The 21,437-nt window shown below is 38.6% G+C and overlaps 2 protein-coding genes across 3 annotated transcripts in view; both read left to right on the top strand.

Moving 5' to 3' along the window:
* The first annotated feature begins 2,188 nt into the window (after positions 1–2,188).
* LOC146456711 (NACHT, LRR and PYD domains-containing protein 5-like) lies at positions 2,189–12,040 on the top strand. The gene is made up of 5 exons (XM_085093011.1): positions 2,189–2,874; positions 3,984–4,169; positions 6,359–6,451; positions 6,666–9,040; positions 11,825–12,040. Exons 1-5 carry the CDS (start codon positions 2,205–2,207, stop codon positions 12,038–12,040), a joined length of 3,540 nt encoding a protein of 1,179 aa, XP_084949137.1. The 5' UTR covers positions 2,189–2,204.
* LOC146456712 (uncharacterized) overlaps positions 12,027–21,437 on the top strand; it is a 38,610-nt gene continuing 29,199 nt past the window's right edge. Inside the window, exon 1 of one of the 2 annotated variants that reach the window (XM_085093009.1) lies at positions 12,027–12,136. Coding sequence is in view for 1 of the 2 variants with exons in the window: in XM_085093008.1 (XP_084949134.1) it covers positions 17,561–17,576 (16 nt within the window). In the remaining variant the exon portion in view is untranslated. Of the gene's footprint in view, positions 12,137–17,518; positions 17,577–21,437 lie in introns of those variants that run through there. The other variant, XM_085093008.1, reaches the window with a different exon arrangement.

Consider the following 21,437-nt stretch of genomic DNA (forward strand, 5'->3'; position numbering starts at 1 on the left):
GCCTACTATTGTTACTGCACATACGTTCTGCGCAGCTCGAGATGCCCAGGTTTCCAAGTTCATGAGTTTCCAAATTTTGGAAACTCATGAACTTGGTAAGTTTCGCATTAACTACAAGGATGCAAATTAAAGTTGAAAGTTGATTCATGTTGTCAAACGTTGTGTTGCAAAGTTGGAAGTTGATTTACTTGGGGATCAATGTTAACATAATTAAGTCTGATGTTGATCTCTTAAGATGGATGTTTCATGATAACTTCAATTTTTGGCGGAGATCATGGTACGCCATATACATCAAGGTGCTTATAAAAACTTGCCTGCATTTTCCTGTGAGGCAGCCAGAAAATGATGAGAAAAATGTGAATAACCACGATGGCAGTATAAAATGCGAACGAAAATTTATAAGAGAGTTAGAAAGTCCAAGAAAGGGAGTTGAACCAGGAACTATACATGTAGATTTTATTGCATGAACTTTGAGTCCATGGGAAGAAGACTGTCGACATTTCAAACTCTATTTTGCTGACCGAGAGGAAAGTCTGGGTCTGATTTTGGCCCAGCACAATCACTGGCTGTCATAATAGCAAAAAATCCAATTTTTTTTTCTGAACAGGTGTGAAATTCACTTGTATTCCTAAGATAAGAATGCACCTGAACTTTGACGAGGCAGTTTCTGCAATAGGCTTGATTACGTGCCGCTACTGAAGTTAGGAACTGAGAGAATCAAAACAAAAGACAGCTTTCAATCGACATTAAGCCTTGGCATTAGCGAAATCTATGGAAACAATTGCGGCTTTAAGGAGGGTGCGTACTATTGTTTCTGGGCATCTCAAGATACTTGGGTTTTCTATGGGTAGTGCCTATTAACACAGGAATATTTTTGCGCTGTTTAAAAACTATACAGAGAAAGCAGAACTTAGCAAATGCTTTTGATATCTCTAAAGAAAATTGGGGGAAACCATGCATTTTTCATAGATAACTAAGCTTCAATTTAGTAAAAATCCCATACATTGCTTTATATTTATATTTTGGTGCTTTTTAGAGATATTATTGCTTATTATCTCTGAAAAATGCATGGCTACCCCCAATTTTATTTTTTTTGGACTTCAATAGGCCTTGCTAAGAACTGCTTTTCCTGCATAGTCATAAACTGCACAGAAATACTTCGGTATTTGTAGGCACCATCCTTAATTGAGTGCTGTTTAGAGTTAGGTGCAGAGAAGAGGGAAGCCCTAGTGTATCAATTGTCCATGACATAATTGTCAAAATGTATACATGTAAAGATGATATGGAAGGTATTAATTTATTATTAAAATCTGGTTATGTTGATGTAGCTCAATATGAAAATGTTTATCCCATATTAGCTTTTAAAACAAACAAAAACCAAACTTTTTCAAGGCTCCATTGACCATGGTAAAATGGCAACATGACAAGATAGATTGAAATAATAATTTGTCATCTTGGGATCATTACTCATCCATCTTCACCTTTCATGCTAATTTGGGTGATGAAGATGGATATATTTTTAATCAAACTGACGTGGGAAATGTAAAGAAGTTACCAGTAATTGACTGTGGTTGAATGTTTCATGCCTTGCAAAAGAAGTGACCAAATTTTACATGAGAGCCAGTCAAGTATTTCACTTAAAATGTTTGAATTTTCCCCAATATTGGGTCAGCCTTGTAAGGATGACGCCTTTCTTCCATTTGTTCACTTATAAGGTCAGGTGTTTAAGTTTGGTTGTCCTTTCTTTCACCAATAAATTTTCTAGTTCGTTGATCATAGCATGATGAAAGCTGGTATGTTTAAAGATACATGCCTTACTCCCTCCTATGTACCAAACAGTGAAAATGGTTGTAATTTACAGAATACACCATCATACATACACAGCCTTCAATGGAACAGCACAATAAATGCCTTGTTGTGTTTTAAACATGCTCTGGTGAAGGAATATTATTTTAATATGTCCCATTGTCAACTGCCACTCAAACATGTAGAATCAAGTGTGCCCTCTAACTTAAACCTGGTGGAATACATAATACCAGTAAGCCCAGCTCATTTGCTTTGGTCTTGAAATAGTTCGAGTGTTTCAGGGGGCATTGTTATAATCTCAAGACATCTTCTTAATGGACCTTTATAATTTTTTAAGATCTTAATTATTATTTTATTTTCTGACCTGCATTGTTGGTTTTTGATCAGGGTTCATTGCAATGTCAGGAGCAACAGAGAGTAGTGCAGGTAGCTGTCCAAAAGATGCCTCCAGTGCCGCACCTCCTCTCAGCCTTAGACTGTCAAAGTTGAGCAATTTACCAAAAAAGTGCAAACGTTGGAGTGATGTTCAGCTGCCGGTAGACATTCTGTTGTTGACAGTGGAGGACTGTGAGTTCCTGGCATGTTTTGCGTACATGAAAAACTCCTTTAAAAGTTATCGCAAGGACCTTGGTTATGTGTACTTTGGAAAAGTGGGTGATGATGAAGATGAGCCCTTGAAGATTGCTCTGATGAAGTGTAATGAAGGTTCTTCTGGTCCAGGTGGATCTCAAACTGCTGTCAAAAATGCAGTGATGGAGCTGAGACCCAAGGCCATTTATTCTGTTGGCTGCTGCAGTGGTCTGAATAAAGATAAAACCCAGCTAGGTGATGTGGTGGTATCCTCTAAACTCGCATTTGAAGCCTTCAGAGCTCCAGTGGACAGAGATATTGGAAACCTTGTAAGACATGCAGCTGATGGCTGGGAGCCACCAATAGAAAGCCCAGAGGATCTAAAACCAAATGTGCACTGTGATGGTGAGATTTTGAGTGGAACAGACCAGAACACTGCTAAACACCTTCAAAATGTGCACCCAAATAATGCAGTTGCAGTTGAAATGGAAGGGATAGGTGAGATTTAAAGTACTGCTTAGTTCTCTAACCAGAATTCAAAGTATGTTACACTGTACGTTGTAATGGTGTGATGTCAAACGACATAAAGTGAATTAGGTAAGCCTGGTAGGTCCTCCTTGTAATTTGGTGGAGGTGATAGGGAGATGGGAACTGGAGATCTGAAGAAAAGTTACATGAACAGCAAGTTGTTCTACCAAATTGTTGCCAGAAAATAATAATTACATTCTTAGCAAAAAGCTACTCACTGCATTACCTTTTGCTTGAATATTAAACAAAGCTTGATGCATGTTCAAGGTCAGCACAGGTACTTTATGCATACCTCCCTCTCCCCCCTGCCAACTGAAGGCCAGGGCTGAATAGCATTTTACCATCCCAGTTATGTCAGAGCTAAATTTTAGACTTAAAGGGGAGGTATCTCACGGATTTGATGTCATTTCAAACCCACAAATGTTTGTCTGTCAGGAGAAACAAAAAATAATTGTCATGTTTGTTATAAATTATCACCCTCGTGCAATAAAACTATCGATTAGTGCCTCTGGCCAGAAACAGAGTAGGTCAGAATGGATTAAAACTTGAAAAATGTAGGTTACCATTTTTCAAGTTCTTGCATTTTTGTTTCCAAGATGCACTAGAACAGATTACAAGTTGTTCCTTTCAAGAGTTGAGTTGATTTGGTTCCTCTCTTCGTTCTAGAACTATTTTGTAGCTGAGTGAAGGTCTTATTTCATCATTTTTAACAAAAGTGGTCAAAACCCTATGAGGGGTTTAAGGGGGGTTGGTTTAAGGGTTGGTGGCTCTTAACCAAAGGTATTTGCCCAGTTTATGGCTATGCTGGAAAAACAGATCTTAGTAAGGACTAATGAAATCACCATGAAGAAAATTGGGGTATGAATTTCACATATTTACTTCCATCTCTTTACCTCTGCGACATATTACAAACTCATAATATGACCAGCTTCCATTTGACTTGGTAGCTCAGTTGGTAGAGCACTTCACTATTACAAGCCATTTTTTTTTTTTTTTCGGGCTTTCTTTCTTACATCACTGCACTTGTCTCTCGTTTATTAATCATACGTTTAGTGTTCTTTATATTAATTCCTTTCCAGGTATATTTGTAGCAGCCCATGACCTGAAAATTGAATGGGTGATCGTTAAAGGTGTTTGTGATTTTGTTGGTGCTAGCAGAACCCCAGATGAGTCCTGGAAGTCTTTTGCTTGTGTGATGGCAGCCTCTGTTGTTTTTAACATGCTGAACGACCCTATTGTTTTTGAAGACTGGCCTCACTACCAAAGTATGTAACAATCCTACTGTAGTAAATTCTTGTCACATTTCTTTTTAGGGGGCTGGTATATGTTGGTATTGACAGGAGGCAAGATTAATTATAAAGACATATTGACCCCGTTCCGTGTTACTCAGATTACCTTACTAATAGCTAGGTACAAGATCACTTCTGGCATCACTTCATTATTCTTCCAAGCGTTTACAAAAATACTACTGGCTTTGGAGAATTAACCAATTAAAGAGAATAATTACCAAGCCATTCATGGAGAACTAGAGTTGCTCCTTCGTGGTCGGTGATTTTTATTCAGTTTTCTAATCCCCCAAGAAGAGGAAGGAGCTTTGGTCTCCTTTTCCATTCGTCTTGTTTCGTTGGCGAGATTTGTTTTTCCTTAATTTTTTAATCAATCCAAGGAAGGAAACCCTTTCAAGTCGAAAGGCGAGAAATGAATGAATTCTGTTGGCTTTTGAGAACAGTTTGTGAATCGTTGCTTGACTCAGCTCAAACGTGTGTCCTCACTTGTTAAGAGGTAAATACTTCTTTGTTTATAAGTATGCATTGTTATTGGCTCAACCACAAAAGAAGGAAAAAGTGCTGTAATAATTTTGTTTTCAATCGAACTGAAAATTGGAACAAATGATCTACCATAAGTTTCAACTTTGGCTATAGATGGTGTCAATGCAAATCCTATTCGGAAAGACGTTGCCCACCCTAGATATTAGGAATAAATTGTAAAAAAAAAAGCGTTTTCTGTGGCAGAAGGTCAACTTTCGTAACGCTAAAAAAACTAATGCATGTTGTTTTCAAAGGGTAAATACGTTGTTAAAAGTGCTAAAAGGCCAGCTAGGATTTTCGGCAAACCAACAGCAGGTCGTTTCTCGGAGACTAATTTTCCATTCATACAAAAATTGTCGGCCGTTTGATTTTTCTCCTAAAGAATTTGAAGAGATCAAACCTTGTTAGCTTGCACAAATTTACCTTTATGGGGGAATGAAGACAACTAAAATTTTAAAGACACTTGTTTTTGTGAGACGGTCTCTAGTGGTGATTTGGGCTTTCTGAGCTTACTGCCTTAAAAATCTTTCTCCAAAACGGACATTACAGAGATTGCACTCCTTCTTCTCTACTTCTTATCCCTCTGACGACTCTAAAATGAGTGTGGTTAAAACATGGGAAAAAAGGTTCACGTAAAAGGTCATTTTGAGTTTTCCCATTCCAAAGTTAACCCCTCTCCTCCAACCCCATCAAAAATACTGCCAGCACCCTTTTCAATTTCCAATTCGATGAACTTATAGTGGAAACTCGATCAACAGGATGTAATGCTTGCTACATCAGTGCATAGTTCATTGAGGGACTAGTTACGGAACTTTCGTATCTTAAAAGTTGATAACAAATCAATAGTGCTGCAGTGTATGTTGGACGAACAATTCTTTGTTTTAATGTGCACACTACAGCTGAATATCTTAAAAGGATCTTTTTTTATTGGTTAGTTGCTCCAGCACATTTCAAAATCTGATGTGGTTTGTGCATACAACAAAGAGGCCCGTCTGGCTTCATAACCATTGCCTTTTTGTAACTATGGTCGGCGAAACCTTTGCATATCCTCTGAGACAGACCCCTTAAATCCACGTCTCATACGTTAAGTTTTACACTTGCTACAAGATGACTTCTTATGACTAGACTGCGTGACAATGGATTTTGGAAAAGTCTTGTTAATTTGAAAGTCTTCGTTTTAAGTTATTAGGTTTTCATTAACGTTTCTAATTAGTGTTAAGACTTTATTCCATCAATTTTGTACATTATTGTGTAACTGACGATGGCTGTAGTGACTGCCGAATCGTGTCTTCCAGACTAACAAGTGTTGCGGTGTGTCTCCTTAAAATTTTGGAAAGATTTCCTCACAAATACCCATACATTAATTTTACATGCACCACTGTCACACTATTCCTAGATTCCAAAAATGGTGAGCATCAATAGAGTTTGAGTCGCAGAATTTATATATGATTAATGTATAGGACTGTGTGGCAATCTTTGCGAAAGTTTTACTTGTCTCCTGCTATCAAAACCTCTGTGAAATCGCTTTAGAACGGCAGGAGAATCAGCATCAACAACTAACCAGCTAAAACAAACAGGTCCACTCGCTTTTTGTTCTTCGAAAAATCTAAAGTTTTGTTATTTTTATTTTGATGTTTCTGCCACAGGTGCAACATCAAACCAGGATCAATCAACCAGAGGCCAAAAACGAAAGTTACCTTGTTCAGATTTGGAGGATTCTAAACGAAGAAAAGAGTCAGGTAAGTTTGATTTCTGAGAACAATGTTGGGATAACGATTTTAGTCGGATAAAAAAATATATTATAGAATACAGAGTGAGGTTTAGGTATATTTGTTTTATTTTCTTAAATTGGCTTTTCCATTGCGGAGTTAATGATTTCTAATGCTGTCATTAAAATAACCGAATTCACATCAAATCAAATATATATATATATATATTTTTTTTACTCTGCAGTTTCAATGTGGCTCGAGGAGTGTCAAAGGCAGATATGTTCAATTTATAACTCCAAAAGCAAAGTGAAGATCATTCCATGGGACCAAAGCTCTGGCGTTCATATTGATGATATTTACACCCAGTTATCTTGGTTTGCGGATGACAGGAAGCCCAGTGGAGTAACACAAGAGAGGCTTCAAGACTACACAGACATCTTCAGCAGCCGAAAGAATTATCCCAAACCCAAACGAATTCTAGTGTACGGCCGGCCAGGCATCGGCAAGACAGTTTTCACGCAGAAAACCACCTACGATTGGTCGCAAAAGAGAAAAGAAATGTTAACAGCGTTTGATCTTGTTCTTCAGGTCAAGTTGCGTGATGTCTGTGACTTGCAAGATATCCCGGCTATTTTACGGGCTTCTCAACTGCTGGCTAGTGATGGCAAGGTTTCTGTTGAAGACCTGTACAAGTTTGTTGTTGACAATCAAGAAAAGGTGTTGCTCATTTTGGACGGCTATGATGAGTACAGTGCAGGAGAACAATCTCCCGTTCGTGACATCTGGGAAAGGAAGCAGTTGAGGGATTGTTGCGTTATTCTGACCACACGACAAATCAAACTTGACGTGTTAAGAAACTCTAGTGACGCTCAATTTGAGATCAATGGTTTCGATTGCAAGGATCAAGTGAAGGAGTTCGCACTAAAGTTTCTGAAAGATGAAAACGATTTTGAAGAGTTTTATGAGTATGTGTTTGAAAAAGACCTTGAGGAAGTGGTGCAGATCCCTCTTCTGCTGCTGATGCTTTGTTTAGTCTGGACGAAGAAGGATTCTACAGGACTACCAACATCACGGGCCGACATTTACACACAGTTTATTCAAACTTTGTTGAATCACATGTCCGGAAAAGTTGCTGAAGTGGATCATGCCGATCAGAGGCTTAGAAAAGTAGGTGACTACGCCGAGGAATTCTGTCAGTTAGGAAAACTTGCTTTTGCCGCCCTTTTGCGAGATTCTCTGCATTTGTCTTCAAGTGAAGTACCCGGCAACTTAATGAACAAATTAATTGAAGCTGGATTATTTCAAGTTTCCAATCTCTCAAGTTTAAATCCTGACAAAGGCGTGTTTTTCATCCACAAGTCAGTCCAGGAGTTCCTCGCAGCCTGGTATCTTAAACATGAACTGAAAGATGAAAATTCAACCTCCCTGTCCAAAATCGACTCAGTTGAAAAGGTCTTCAAAATGAGCGAAGTCCTAAAATTTGCCTCTGAGCTGTCCGGAGAAGCTGCTTGGGAGATTGTAAGTCACATTGGGGTCGTGGCAAAGAAGGAAGGTCTGACAGAATACAACTTCGAGGAAAGAGTTGGTGAAAGGGAATTGACTGACGAACAAAATGGTTTTCACACTCTCATTGAAGACGTCTTCTTTTGTTGCTCACCCGAGATGAGACGAGACCGCTTTCCTGCATTTCTCTCTCTCGTTGGAGGTGTTTTGTTAATCTTTCCTGACCAGCTGCGTACCATTGCCAACGAACACTTGCTGAAATCTACGGAGGTGCGAAACAACATATTAATTATCCCTGATGAGCTGGACTATGCAGGAGAGGACTATTGTGACTTCATCACTGTGCTGGAAGATGTAAATGCAGTTGTTGTTAGCTGTTCAGGAGAAAAGAAGGCCGCGGATTTCCTGAGAAAGCATCCACGATCTTGTGATTTAGGAGTGTTTATCGTAAAGGAAGAAGAAAATGCACACCTTCGCATCAGTTCAATCTCGAACTATTATTCCACTGAAGTCGCGGCAATGCTAAAAGAACTCATTGAGTCACCAGAGTCTTCTCAACAAAAGACACCAGATGCTGCAGATCAGTCAGATGAACAAAACAATAGAACAGCTTTGTGTTTGACGGAGAACACTGCACGTATCACTCTTCCAACTTGTCATTGCCTCTCAATGGTTCAGTCGATTTTCGTTTATTTGCAGGAAAGCGAGCCAGTGATGGAAATTCTTACTGAGGTTCTCCCTTTATGTCACAGGCTTAACTGCATTACAATTGAGGGTAAAACAGGTGTTGCGTGTGATGCTCAATTAGTGGAGACTCTGGTGTCCCGTATTAACTTTACAGACAAACTTTATTGCCTGCGACTCATCAATATCAATTTGACAGCCAAGTCTGCTGCTATTGTCGCAAAATCTCTGCACCAGGCTCCTAACTTGCGTTATCTCGACTTGTCAGAGAACCCTCTTGGTGATGGAGTAAGTGTTCTTATTCAACATCTCAGCTCTGTTCCTCACCTGGGTATACTGTTCCTTAACACTGTTAAGATGACAAAGAAACAAGTAAATGATCTGACCACAGCTGTATGTCAAAGCAATGTCAATTTGGAGTCAGCATATCACGTAAGTTTTCTAATTTTGTTGCAATTTGTTTCTTTGTTCTTTCGTGTACTGTGTAAATAACACTGCTCTTTTTAGTGAATTGTTTTTTATTAACATAAGATTTGCTTTTGAATGTAAAGGATGGCAACAGCAAAATTTAGTGGCTTTACAGAACCTTATTCATTTCAAATTAATTCTGTTCTCGAGAAAATGTGTCTCTGAAAAATAAGCTATTTTAGGGAAGTCGAATATTTATTTTACGAATTTCTTACAACACTGGGCCTTATATAATGACCGCCGATTATTTTTACACACACAGAAATGAAAATTACTTCAAGTTTTCAATATACGAGGACTGTTGTGGCGTAAGAGTTTTATATAAAATCAATTTAGTAAAGTTCGATATTATTATTAAGGCGCTGTTACACGTTCACAAGGCAATTGTCCTTGAAACTTGTCTCGCAATTTTGTTGCGCCACAAGTTGCACGAATCGTTGCCTAGTGTAACATCCCCTTAAATGAACTTGTCTCGCAATTTTTTTGTGGCCGCAATCGTTGCGAGGAGTAGAAGTCGGTTCTACTTCGTGCAACAGTGACTGCAACAAAAACGTTGCGAGGCATGTTCATTACACAGGGCATGTTACACCAGGCAACGATCCATGCAACTTGTGTCGCAACGGGGCAACGAAATTGCAAGACAAGTTGCAAGAAAATTGCCTTGTGTAACAGCGGCTTAAGAGAGGAAGGCCGCCAAATCACCACACTGCAAACAGACATTATTTTCCTTGAAAACGAACGTTGTTTGAGCGATGAAGATAAGTTCTTGGAACTGTACTTGCAACAAACAGAAAAGTACATCATCGTCAGGTCCGGTGAAGGTAATTTTGGAGAGATTGAACAATTATTATGGAATTTATCGCGGTTCAGCCAAGGACCCTTGTCCCTGAAGCCATCGGCCTTTTGTCTTCAATTAATTCTGAGTTGAGAATATCTGAAGAAACAGCAACTCACAAAGTTCCCATCATTGTCTTTAATTCAGCCCAAGAAACCCATAAAAAGCAAGAAATTCCCTCACTCGGAACACGCGTTTGTAGTTTTCGCTCTCCGGCTGTGCAAACTTATTTTACAGACTTATGATCATAAAGACGTAGCATGGGACAAGTTCGTATATGCGTGCGTTTTATCGCCTTAGTCAGGCCATTTTTGGTGCTCTCGACGTACCCTTGGGTGTCTGTGAAACTACCAAGCTCTAAACAATTGGTGTGTGGTAGAAATGCGGCTAATATTTGCAATGTTGGCTTATACAGCTATTTCAATGAACGTTGTCGGATCAAAGCTTAAAGCTTAAAGACATCTTCAAAGAGGCTGCCACCTCATCCATTTGTTATCCTAACATTTCTTTCATCCAAATGGCTCGCCATCGTATATCTTCACTGGACGGACGAGGCATAGCCGATTTTGATGAACTTATTCATAAAAAAAAATCCACAGAATCTTGAGTTCTTGTCTTATAGCTTTATACTTTGATCCAACAAAGTTAATTGCAATAGCTGTATACACATGGGTTGATTAGGAAACATCTACCACAAGTGTTTGAAATTGTGTGGTTTTTCAACTCGTGTTTCTAAACCCATCCTCTTGATCAGAATAGAGTGTTCCTCAATGTTGTTTATCAGTTAAGAATTTTCCTGTAAAAATGGCTGCTTTTTTCCCAACGGACAGACAGCTGTATGACAAACCAATAATGCGGCGGCATGCTTCCCGGCGGCTAGTTCCAAAAATGATTGATGAACAGTCTTGATGAATAGAATTAATTAGGTGATAATGGGTATTTCAGGAGTCATCTTTTACAGAAATTAACTCTTACCAGAATCGGCTACAGATACTGCATTTTGTGTATTGTCTAAAGCCGTGTCAAAGTTCGAATAGTTTGAATCAAAGCGATGGGCATCAAAATCTTAACTTCAAGTGTCTAGATTGATTAAAGGCAATCAGTTTTTTTTCTCAGAGAAATCCCGATGTTTCTCCTGGCTAGATAAAGTGTCGGGGGGAAGCTTGTTACCCCCCCCCCCCCCCTCCTTATCCTGTCAGTTATCCTGCTAGCAGAGGTTTCTTTCTGGCAAGTCTTTTAGCATGTACGAAGTCGTTTGCGTCTTAAACAAGCCGACTACGCGAAATGCTAGACGCATTGCCAGAAAGAAACCTCTGCTAGCAGGGTACCTGTCAGTGGGTAACATGATGGAGATTTTGGGAAAAATTAACCAGTTTTCAAAAGATATAACTTGAGTACAAAGTGTTTCCTTGCGTTAAAAGCGTTTCTCGATTTTCGAACCCGCGAGAGTTGAAGCAAGAGCCAAAATTTCGTGGGGAAAATCCCACGGAAAAGCTTGTTACGCAGACTTCAAGGAAGCATATGGGAACAGCCAAGGCAGAGACATGACATACTTTTGTATTGGTGTGGGGAGGGCGAAATGCGTCGGAAAGGTTGTAATATTCACGCTCAATTTACCAACAACTACATCGCGACATGACAGTTGGGAGCCCGCCTTGGATTTAATTCAATCTAACGTTAAGGCTCGACTACAGGAATAGTAAAATAGTCTGCTTGCCATGATACAGTACAGTGAAAACTGATTTACATTCATCAGTTAAGAAAATCTCTGACTGACAAAGGAAGTGCCCTCTGTAAAAGGAAGTCTATTTCTTGTTGTTTCTCTGTTCTTTAAAGCAAATTGAACGATAAGCAGTTTTGACTTTCGTTGATGTAGTGGATGGTATTTAACATTGTTTTCTGATTTGTGGCAGGATGATAAAGGGAACCCCAAACCTGAACATGAATGGCCATCAGAGGATTACTGGGAAATGGTTGAAAGGGAGCGCCATTGGACTGTTCCCAAACCATCAGGTGAAACAGAAGGAGAGCAGGAGACTGGGTCAAAAGTTGAATCAGAGGACGAGCAGGAGACTGGGTCATCAGTTAAATCAGAAAAAGAGCAGGAGCCTGGGTCATCATTTGAATGAGAGGACGAGCAGGAGACTGGGTCATCAGTTGAATGAGAGGATGAGCCTTACCCGCGGTCAAATGTAAAAGAATGAGAAATGTCCGTTCAAGATAAGGTTTTTACTTTGGGGGCTCAAAGCTTATAAGTTATTATTATTATTATTATTATTATTATTATTATTATTATTATTATTATTATTATTATTATTATTATTATTATTATTATTATTACTATTTAACAACTTTTTTATTTCATCAAAATTTTAGTCTTACTATTGTTAAAAAATTGTGCTTGAAAATAGCTCTGTTGTACTTGGAAATAGTCGCTTTTTTTTTTTAATCGAAATGAATTTTAAATATTGAATTGTAAATAGGTTTTAATAGCTCTTTTTTTCTACTTTTAACTTGTAAATATCAATTTTGCTTGGAATATTATAATAAAGAAAGATGTTGTTTTTTTTATTATTACTATTATTATTATTATTATTATTATTATTATTATTATTATTATTATTATTATTATGAGCCTATGAGTTTGTTAGATCATTTTACGACATGCGATAAGTTTCAGGAACAATTAGGTGAATCGGCTTTCCAGATGTCACGCATTCAAATAGAAAACAAAGACACGCCTCGCCGAGCAGCCTCCGCATACTTTACGTTAAAAAAACTTGTTTTCTTCTCCGTTTGACAAATTGTCAAATAATTTAGTAAACTCACAAAAAACTTATCGGCTCTTAACTCTCAAAGTAAAAACCTTATATTTAACACACCTTTCTTAATCGTTTGACCGCGAGCCTGGGCCATCACTTGAATCAGAGGATTGGCGGCAGACTGGGACAGAGGAAAACTAAACAAATGAAGTCGATACTGACGGTTCACTGAACTTTGATGGATCAGTGTTTTGTGTTGTTCTTTTTTGTTTCATTTATCTTGAGTGAGTGGGTGGTGGCGGTCTTTGTATGAACACAGTAGTTATTTTTGCAACAGGGAAGTGACCCAGTGTTTTACTCTTTACGGGTTTAATTGTTTCCGCCGCCGCGTGTCAAAAGTGATCAACAACGTTGTAATCTGAGGATTTTGCTGGCCCACTTGGCAACTTACCCGGTGAAACTGAGCAGAAAATGATTTGTTTTACAGTCTTTATTTTTCACTGTTATGAGTTCAGGATCAGCCTCGTTCCCCGGTTTTTTCCTTTGTAAATTTAATAGTCCTGGGAACGAGGTTGGTAGAGGATGCTCAAAGAACCTGGTTACAAACCGTCACCACCCTTCCCCCATTTATTCGGGAAATTCACATCCGCCTCCCAATTGAGAGAGTAGTACTTAACTTGTATATTATGATTTTATCTTGTTTCCAGTTCTTGTAATGTATTCTAGGTATCATCTCTCTGCAAAAAAAACAGTGAGTGCTTCTGTGTTTTCACAACAATAGTCAGCTGAACAGGCGTTATTTTATTTATTTATTTATTTATTTATTTATTTATTTATTATTATTTTTTTTTTTTTTTGCGTTTTTCAGGCGAGCGGGGAGCGCGAGTCCGTCGTGCGTGACTCGCGCGTGCCGTCGCTCGCCTGAAAAACGCAAAAAAAAAGATAACGCATGTTCTGCAGGCCATCATAACAACCACACAGGTCGTTTCTTTTGCTAATTATTGTTTCTTTTCCATTAATTTGGTTTTAAGTGCCCGAAAGATGAATAATTTTATCATTCAATGTATTGAGCCTTCCCGACCAAGACTGGTGTAACACATTGAGCAAAACAAACAACCGAAAAAGGATTTTTGCTAAAACTGCGAGCTTTTTGTGGTTGAAATCACTGAGACAAAGATAGAGACAAAGTATATTTAATTTTTAAATTCTCACTTTATGGTGCTTAAAGGGACGCTTTTGTATATTTGTACGTGGTCAGTAGCTTCTTTCTATTTTCCGTATTTGTAAATAAAGAGATAATATTTCAATGAGACATTCATACAGTCACCGTGGACGACTGATTCACAGTTATGATATTGTTTATAGCATGTAGGCATCGTGAGACCTTGTTAAAGTATAGTTATTAAAGGCAATGATTGTGATTGCCTGACAATTAACTTCTTTGTTGTATGTTTTTGTTCAGTTGCCTTGTTGGCCTTGACCCTGCACAAACAACAATAGAATTTGGAACGTGTTGGAGCAACTGACCAATCAAAACGTTTTTGTTAAGATATTCAACTGTGGTGTGAACGTTAAAACAAAGGATTGTGCAGGGTCGCGGCCCTTCCAACATAAATTGCAGCACAATTTCGAACAATTATTTTCATGGCAAGGTTTCCCAGCCAGTCCCTGAATGATGATGAAACTGAATGATGTACTTTTGAATAAGTACAATAAAGTAAGTTTTTGCCACCTAACTTTTAGACGAGGTAGTGTTTTGTTTGCAGCATGCGCAGTAAAACCGTGGCCTAGGCCGGGTTGCATAAAGCATCTTGACTGCAGTCGTTCCCAGTCTTCCGAAGGATTTTCACGCGCATTCTTTGTGCTCCTCGTCCTCCGTCGCTTGAGAAAATCAATGGAAATTCAGAGACTGGTTGAGGAAACTCCCACTTAATGCAAAACGTGGGTGAGGGGGAGGGGGGGGGGGCGGACGAATAGAAATTTAAGAAGGCAGGACATCTATGGGTTGTTTCCATCCAGGTTTTCTATATTCATAACGACTTACAATTTGGAAATTTAGAAGAAAAAACCTGAGAATTAAAAAGTACTGAAGAACTGAAGTAAACTTACTTTCTTTCACACCCACCCAAAGACGCCAAAATGACCCTTGGTTGACATTGGGTACGAAGGTCAAACGGAAGTGTCGTTGGGCGCGGGTCAGATCAGGGCCGGGTGAGCTACACTCTTTCTTTTTTATAAAAATATATTTTATAAGAATATCGAGGATGAAATTTGCGAACTTTTAAAAATATTTTAAGAATAAACCTGAAGCTGAAATTGTGAAAAGAAAATAATTCCGTGCGTTGAAAATCTGTAAATACAATACAATGATTTGTTTTTACTTAACTGCATTAAACAAAGTATTCCTTTCTCTGAACGGCAAAACTAGCCAACAAACGAAACACTCTTTACTAGCGATAGCCAAATGTTTAGACTGCAAAGCAGTCGTTTTTCTTTGTGAATGCGCGAATTCTCGCGCGCGAAGTGGGAGCCTACCACGCCCGCTCCAGACCTTTCGCTTGACGAGACCTCGTATTTCGACCAAACGCAAAAATACGGCTGTTTTGCAGTCTACCAAATGTTCAATGATGAGCGGTACATGTAATGTATTTGTGCAGTACAAAATATGTACAATGTAACGCGATAGAATATTGCAAGAATATTTTCAGCCTAAAATCGGCAGAAAAATAGGATATTCAGCCTGGGCCGGAAAAACAATATTCTTATAAAAAAGAAAGAGTGTATTGAACTATTGATTGAACTTGATTTCAAATTTTATGTTTAAAAAAAAAGGATGTGCCGCGCACGTCAGATTGTGAACATAGACGAATGTAGACCCGTTTGCTTGAGCCTTGAAGGCACTCTAGCCTTCTCAAGCCCCACTTAAGGTGGGGCTCTACCTGAATTTGAGTGAAATTTGAAGAGGTTTTTAGAATGGATGGAAGAAAGAAAATGATTTTTGGAACACTAACAGACAGTTGATACCCACGCAAGAGCACCCCAGGTTGCTAGTGGACTAACTTGGTATCCGTCTATTAATTATTACTACAAATACTAATTTTAAAACTTCACTAAATCTTCAACAGTTCTTATTTCTTTTAATTTTACCAATCCTTCAAGTAAAATTATTTCCTTCCAAATATACCTAAAAATTCATAAAACACCCCAAATCATTGATTTCTGTAATGAATGGAGGGTTTTTGTATTGCTTGAAATGACAAGATATTTCCATTTGACCGATTTTGAGCGGCGTGAAAACGGCTTTCAGGTGTACCCCCACCTTAAGTCTGGTTCACACTTGCGACATAACGACATAACGACATAAGAAGGACGTTATGTCGTTATGTTAGCAGTGTGAACATGTAAACATAATGACATATTGACAACATAACGACATCGACATAACGACATAAGGAAAAAAACTGATCTTTTTTATGTCGTTATGTCCATGTCGTTATGTCGTTATGTTGCTGTCAAACAAGTGTGAACAACTTCGACATAACAACGCCACAAACCACCAATCAGAGAGCAGCAAAAAATTGTCGAACCCAGTTCGCCACCAGCACTATTTTCAATAGGCGGCTACTGTGGAGTTAGAAGATATGACAAAGCAACCCTGGTGCGGCTTGTGTAGATGAAGAAGAACTTGCTGAAGCGGTTCGAACTTGTCCAATATTGTATGATAAAAGACGTGTAGATGCTCTTCTACCTTCTTCCTGAAATACTGGACGCACCCACTCTTTTCTTCTAGCAATTTTTTTTCCTTTGTTGTCGTCGACGACGCCTTCGTCGAAGAAACAAATTAAATCATCTCAAAGGCAACAAGTGTTTGTTCCGCCACTTTTAAAGTATTCTTTTCACCTAACCTTATGTCTTTATGTCAGTGTTCACATTACCGACATAAGCGATTAAAGGGAGTAGCCTGCCCAGGTATGCGCTAGCTGAGAGCGGGAAAGCGAGGCAGGCGCGAAACGAGAGGAGCGCGCTGTAGAGGGAAAAGGGGAGCCCTCAATGTTCTTCTTCCCTCCCTCATTCTAGAGCCTGTCACACAGGCTAAACCGCGGAGGAGAGAGAGCAGGATTTAATAGAAAGAAATAAACTTGGACATCACAGTAAACTTGTTCCTAGTCCCGGGGGGGGGGGGTACTCCCCTATATAAGGTATATAGGTATGTGCCGCCCCAAAGGGTATGATTTTTGAGCCGTTTTGGTCTGAAAACGGGTATAGATTTTGACTATTACGGTCTGAAATCGGGTCGGGTTTTTTGGGCGGGGAACATTTACGAAAGTTTACAAACATATTTTTCTTCTCAGTACGTAACTTGAACGACTAACTGATAGCGAGAAAAAGAAATAGATAAACTATGTCATTCCAGCTTACTTTTACTCCTTGCGTCAACTTCCGTTCGGCACTGATGCATAATTATCAGGTCTGAAAACGGGTATGAATTTTAGAGGTCAGATCTGAAAACAGGTGTGGAAAATGGCATGTTTAGGTCTGAAATAGGGTCGGGATTTGAAGACCCGGGCGGCACACCCCCACCAAGAATTCCGAAGAGTACCCCCCCCCCCCCCCGGGTTCCTAGTGTTACGTGCGTGACTTTTCCCGCAGTGACTTGGTGTAAATTTCTATTCCCATGAGACCTTGCGCACGGGGTGGTACTGATTGCTTGACTTTCCGTCTGGAAAGAGGAATTTACAATCGACGTAAGTTAGTTAAGTTTGCTTGTTATTTACAATGTAAGTTGTCATTGTGAGGTTTGGTTAGGAACAACGAAAGCTGAAATCACTTTTTTGTGTCTTCTAGGTTTTCGTCACAGCGCATCGAAGCTCCCTTGACTTGAGATTGATGACCGTATCTAACGGTAAGCTTTATATGTATGATACTACGCCATTAATAATATATAGGGTATTGGAATTCCAGATGACATATATCGGCTGTTTTCTCCTTTATCTAATGCATCAGAGAGTTTAACTGATAACACTGTGTCCGTGAAAACATGAAGCTCGAGAAAGACTAGAACTGCTGTTCGGAAACTTTCGCTTTCGCCTCGCTCTCGCTTGCCTTGGCAGTAAAAGAATGCGTTGTAACTCATCTGTGTAAATGCATCCACGGCTATGGCAAAATGCGTCACAATTCTATCATACATGATAACTTTATATTGTTGAAGTTTTAGGAAAAAATGAGTTCTAATTTGAAAATTCCTTTCAATCAATCAATCACTTCCTGGTTAAATCATCCGCACAAAAATGTGCTTACATAAGCGTAACTACAAATTCTCTTTGATTTTTCAATTCGTAAATTGTTCATGCACAATGAACGAGTTATCGTGTTGAACAAAAACTTGATCGCTCCATCGCTCGCTTAATTTTCTCCCGGGGTAGTCAAATCGATAAAAATTGATATCGGAAAATCATTTATCTATCGATAAATTGAAATTAAACGATATCCACTTTATCGGTCAATCGATAAAATTCGATACTCACACGCCGACGAAGTGTTAATGTTATTGATTGTATTGGATTCATCGATCGTTATTGAATCAATAAAAATTATCCTGTTTCCATTGAGGGACATTTGATTGTGATTCTTTAAATTTTTTCTTAAAATTGAGATTTTAAAGGCGGCAATGAAATGATTTGTTGACAAACACTGTACAAGAAACCAAAAAGACTGCATTATGATTTTCTTCCTGATTTTATTGTTCGATTAAGGTGGCCGAACACAGTTTTTGCGCGCTTTACAGATTCTGTTTGTGATACTATCAAGCGCGCGCTAGGGTTATGGTAAGCAAATACTATCGATCCCTCGATTTTATACTAAATGGATCACAAAGGTAAGTTAAATTTAGCTCTTAAAATAACTCAGTTTCTTGTTTGTGAATCATTCTTTATTTATTGCCGAACAAAAAAAGTGAGTTCACGAAGAGCTAAGCCTTTTTGTACGCTTTTCATCTTTGCTGAGAAAATCTAATTAAAAGCCACGCATGCACATTAGAGCAAAAAATTGCGACTGGTTGTTTTAATGGAAATTAACTGTTTTCTAAGGAACCGCTCGTTAGAATTTCATGAAATTTGACAAAACAGTAGTTCTCTAAAAGCGTAACTCGCCTACAAACAAAAAACAAAATCTAACAGAGGGTGTCTTCAAAAAACATTAAAGTGCAAAACCAACATTTACAGGAGATCTCTCTGTTAAAATTACATGAAAGCAGCGTCACTATGGTATTTTGTGAGTTTTTCTGGATACAAAAAAATGGAAAAAATCTAACGAGTGCATTTTCTAAAAGTTAAGGAAAACCTTTATTTGTGGACGGGTTAATAGCTTGCTGTGTTGCCATGGCAACGGCACTTTGCTCAACAAGAAGTATCAAAATTTATTCCTTCTTAGTTAATCTTGCACCATGCTAATTTCGGGTGCTCAGAAGTACGTAGTTTTCAAATAATGTTCACTAACAGCTGTATACTTGAAAACTGTGTTCGGCCACCTTAAGCGGGTTCGATCACAAATGTAAAATATTTTTCCTTTTCCGGTTTCTTGGCTTTAAGGTTGTCGTTAAATTTTCTCTTTTTCCTTTGTTCTGTTGGTTTTGAAACCGCGTTTTAACCTAAGAAATATGGGAAACAAGAAGTGATCAATATCAGGAATGATTCAAAAGTATTCGCATGACTAGCCTCCTAGAGCTCGTCACATGATTAGCCTCCTACGCAGACGTTCATAGGGCTAGTCCCGTGATGGGCCCTGCGAATGTCTGCGTAGGAGGCTATCACGCAATCAGATCATATCTGCCTGCATAGAAGGCTATTGCATATTTATAATTCAATAGTAGAGTTATCGATAAAATTATCATCAATAATATTTGATAAAGTAAACTAAATACACCTTTTTTAAGGAAAGGATTATACAAAGAGTTGTAAAACTCATTAGTCTTACTTGTTTCGCTTTCAAATCTAGAGTCTCGGCCAATTTTTCCGCCAACTCTGGGCTTGCATGGCTATTATTTCTTTGAAAGGCTTGCCTCAATCCAGACAACTGATACTCAAAAAATCACTAAACAGGGTCCGAAATTAACTTTTTTAGGCAGAGGCCAAGTGGCGAGTGAAATTTTTTTTTCAGTCGCCATATGGGAAAATGTGGTTGCCAAAAAGCAGAAAAAAAAAAGTGTCAATAAAATTTTTCCTTCGCACCGAAACACAAACCAAAATTTTTGGTTGATAGATGGAAAATTCTGGTCGCCAATTTTTCTTTCAAGAATCAGAACAAAGAGAATGCGTTTGGGGCCGCAATAGCGATTTATACACCTACCACTGAAAAACCGCAACGAACGAATCGAATGCCGGCTATATACGCAGTTTCATAAGACTGCTAAATGTTTCAAGTCAACTTTATACCTTCTCTTGTCTCTACCTTTTGGAGAAATGTACCCGATTGAACAACTGCCGGTTGGTTCTTTGCTCTATGTTCAAAACCGTAAACGATCTTTCCTTTCGCGTTCTGCCAGGATGATCGACGGATCGCCATGTTGTTTGTACCAGGCCACAACCGTGCAGCATTTTTCGTTCAAAAAACATGGCGGCGAAGCTTCGCACTGCTGTGAAGCGTTGTGATAGATTTATAATAACAGGAAAATCGGTTTTATACTTCAAAAGCAGTGGAAAGGTAAAAAGTAAGTGACCAATTGGCGGGGGCTTTGAATTTTATTTTTATCGATTTGGCTGAAAATCAAAGTTATTGTTTGTATAATGATCGTGGCATGAAATAGTTAATCGCCCGCTGGCGACTAGTTGTGAAATTCTGGTCGCCAGTGCAAAATTTTTAGTGGCATTGGCGACCAGGAAAGGGCAATTTTGGACCCTGCTAAAATCTTTTCCTTTAAAGACTTGGTGAAAGAGCAATATTAATGAGCGTGCGATTGTGTTACATCAGCAAATAAATAAAACAGTGGAATAATCAACCAGGGATCTGTATCAGATTTCAAATACATTATCCCCGGGGTATTCAATCGATGGAAACCGATGATCGGAAATTCAATCGATCAATCGATATCAATCGATAACAGTTAACTGGAATCGATTGGTATCGGCCAATCGACCAATCGATAACCACACAAAAACCGTTCATCGATTGCTATCGATTGGCTCAGCAACCTTGAACAGACGTCACGCATGCTACCTGTCCAATCATCCGCCATTTTTAGGAAGCCCTGGGGACGAAATTGGTAAAATAAATTTCGACCCAGAATATTCCAAACACCAAAACTAAAATGGGTCATTGCTTACTACTATGATGAAAAAAAGGAAAGTCTTTTTTAATTTTTTGCTTCATATTTTATTTCTTTTAGACATGTACAGTTGGCACCTTCAAAGATTTTTTAGTTTGTATTTATGTCATCTGCGCAATGTTTTAAGCACGATTAGGTTCGTTATTATAAGGCTAGGTATTGCTGCTTTATTCATTATTTTGCAACAACTCATGCTGCTGTTGTTGGCAATTTCATTGTTTAATTTGCAAAAGTACAACTTCTGTTACCAGTATTTTTCTGTGAAGGCATGATGCAACCACTTTTCGTTTTTTGAAGCCTACAGATTGGCCCATGGAACCAACTTTTAATTTGTCAAAAAAAAAAACGGATTCTTGTGGACGGGGCATTAACGTTAAAGAGAAAGAAGAGAGTATTGTTCTCCTTTGCTTGCCTATTAACATTAACATGAAATGTGTTTATAAT

This window comes from Pavona decussata, unplaced genomic scaffold, assembly GCF_977016875.1.
Source record: "Pavona decussata unplaced genomic scaffold, jaPavDecu1.1 SCAFFOLD_254, whole genome shotgun sequence".
In the NCBI taxonomy this organism is placed as follows: domain Eukaryota; kingdom Metazoa; phylum Cnidaria; class Anthozoa; order Scleractinia; family Agariciidae; genus Pavona; species Pavona decussata.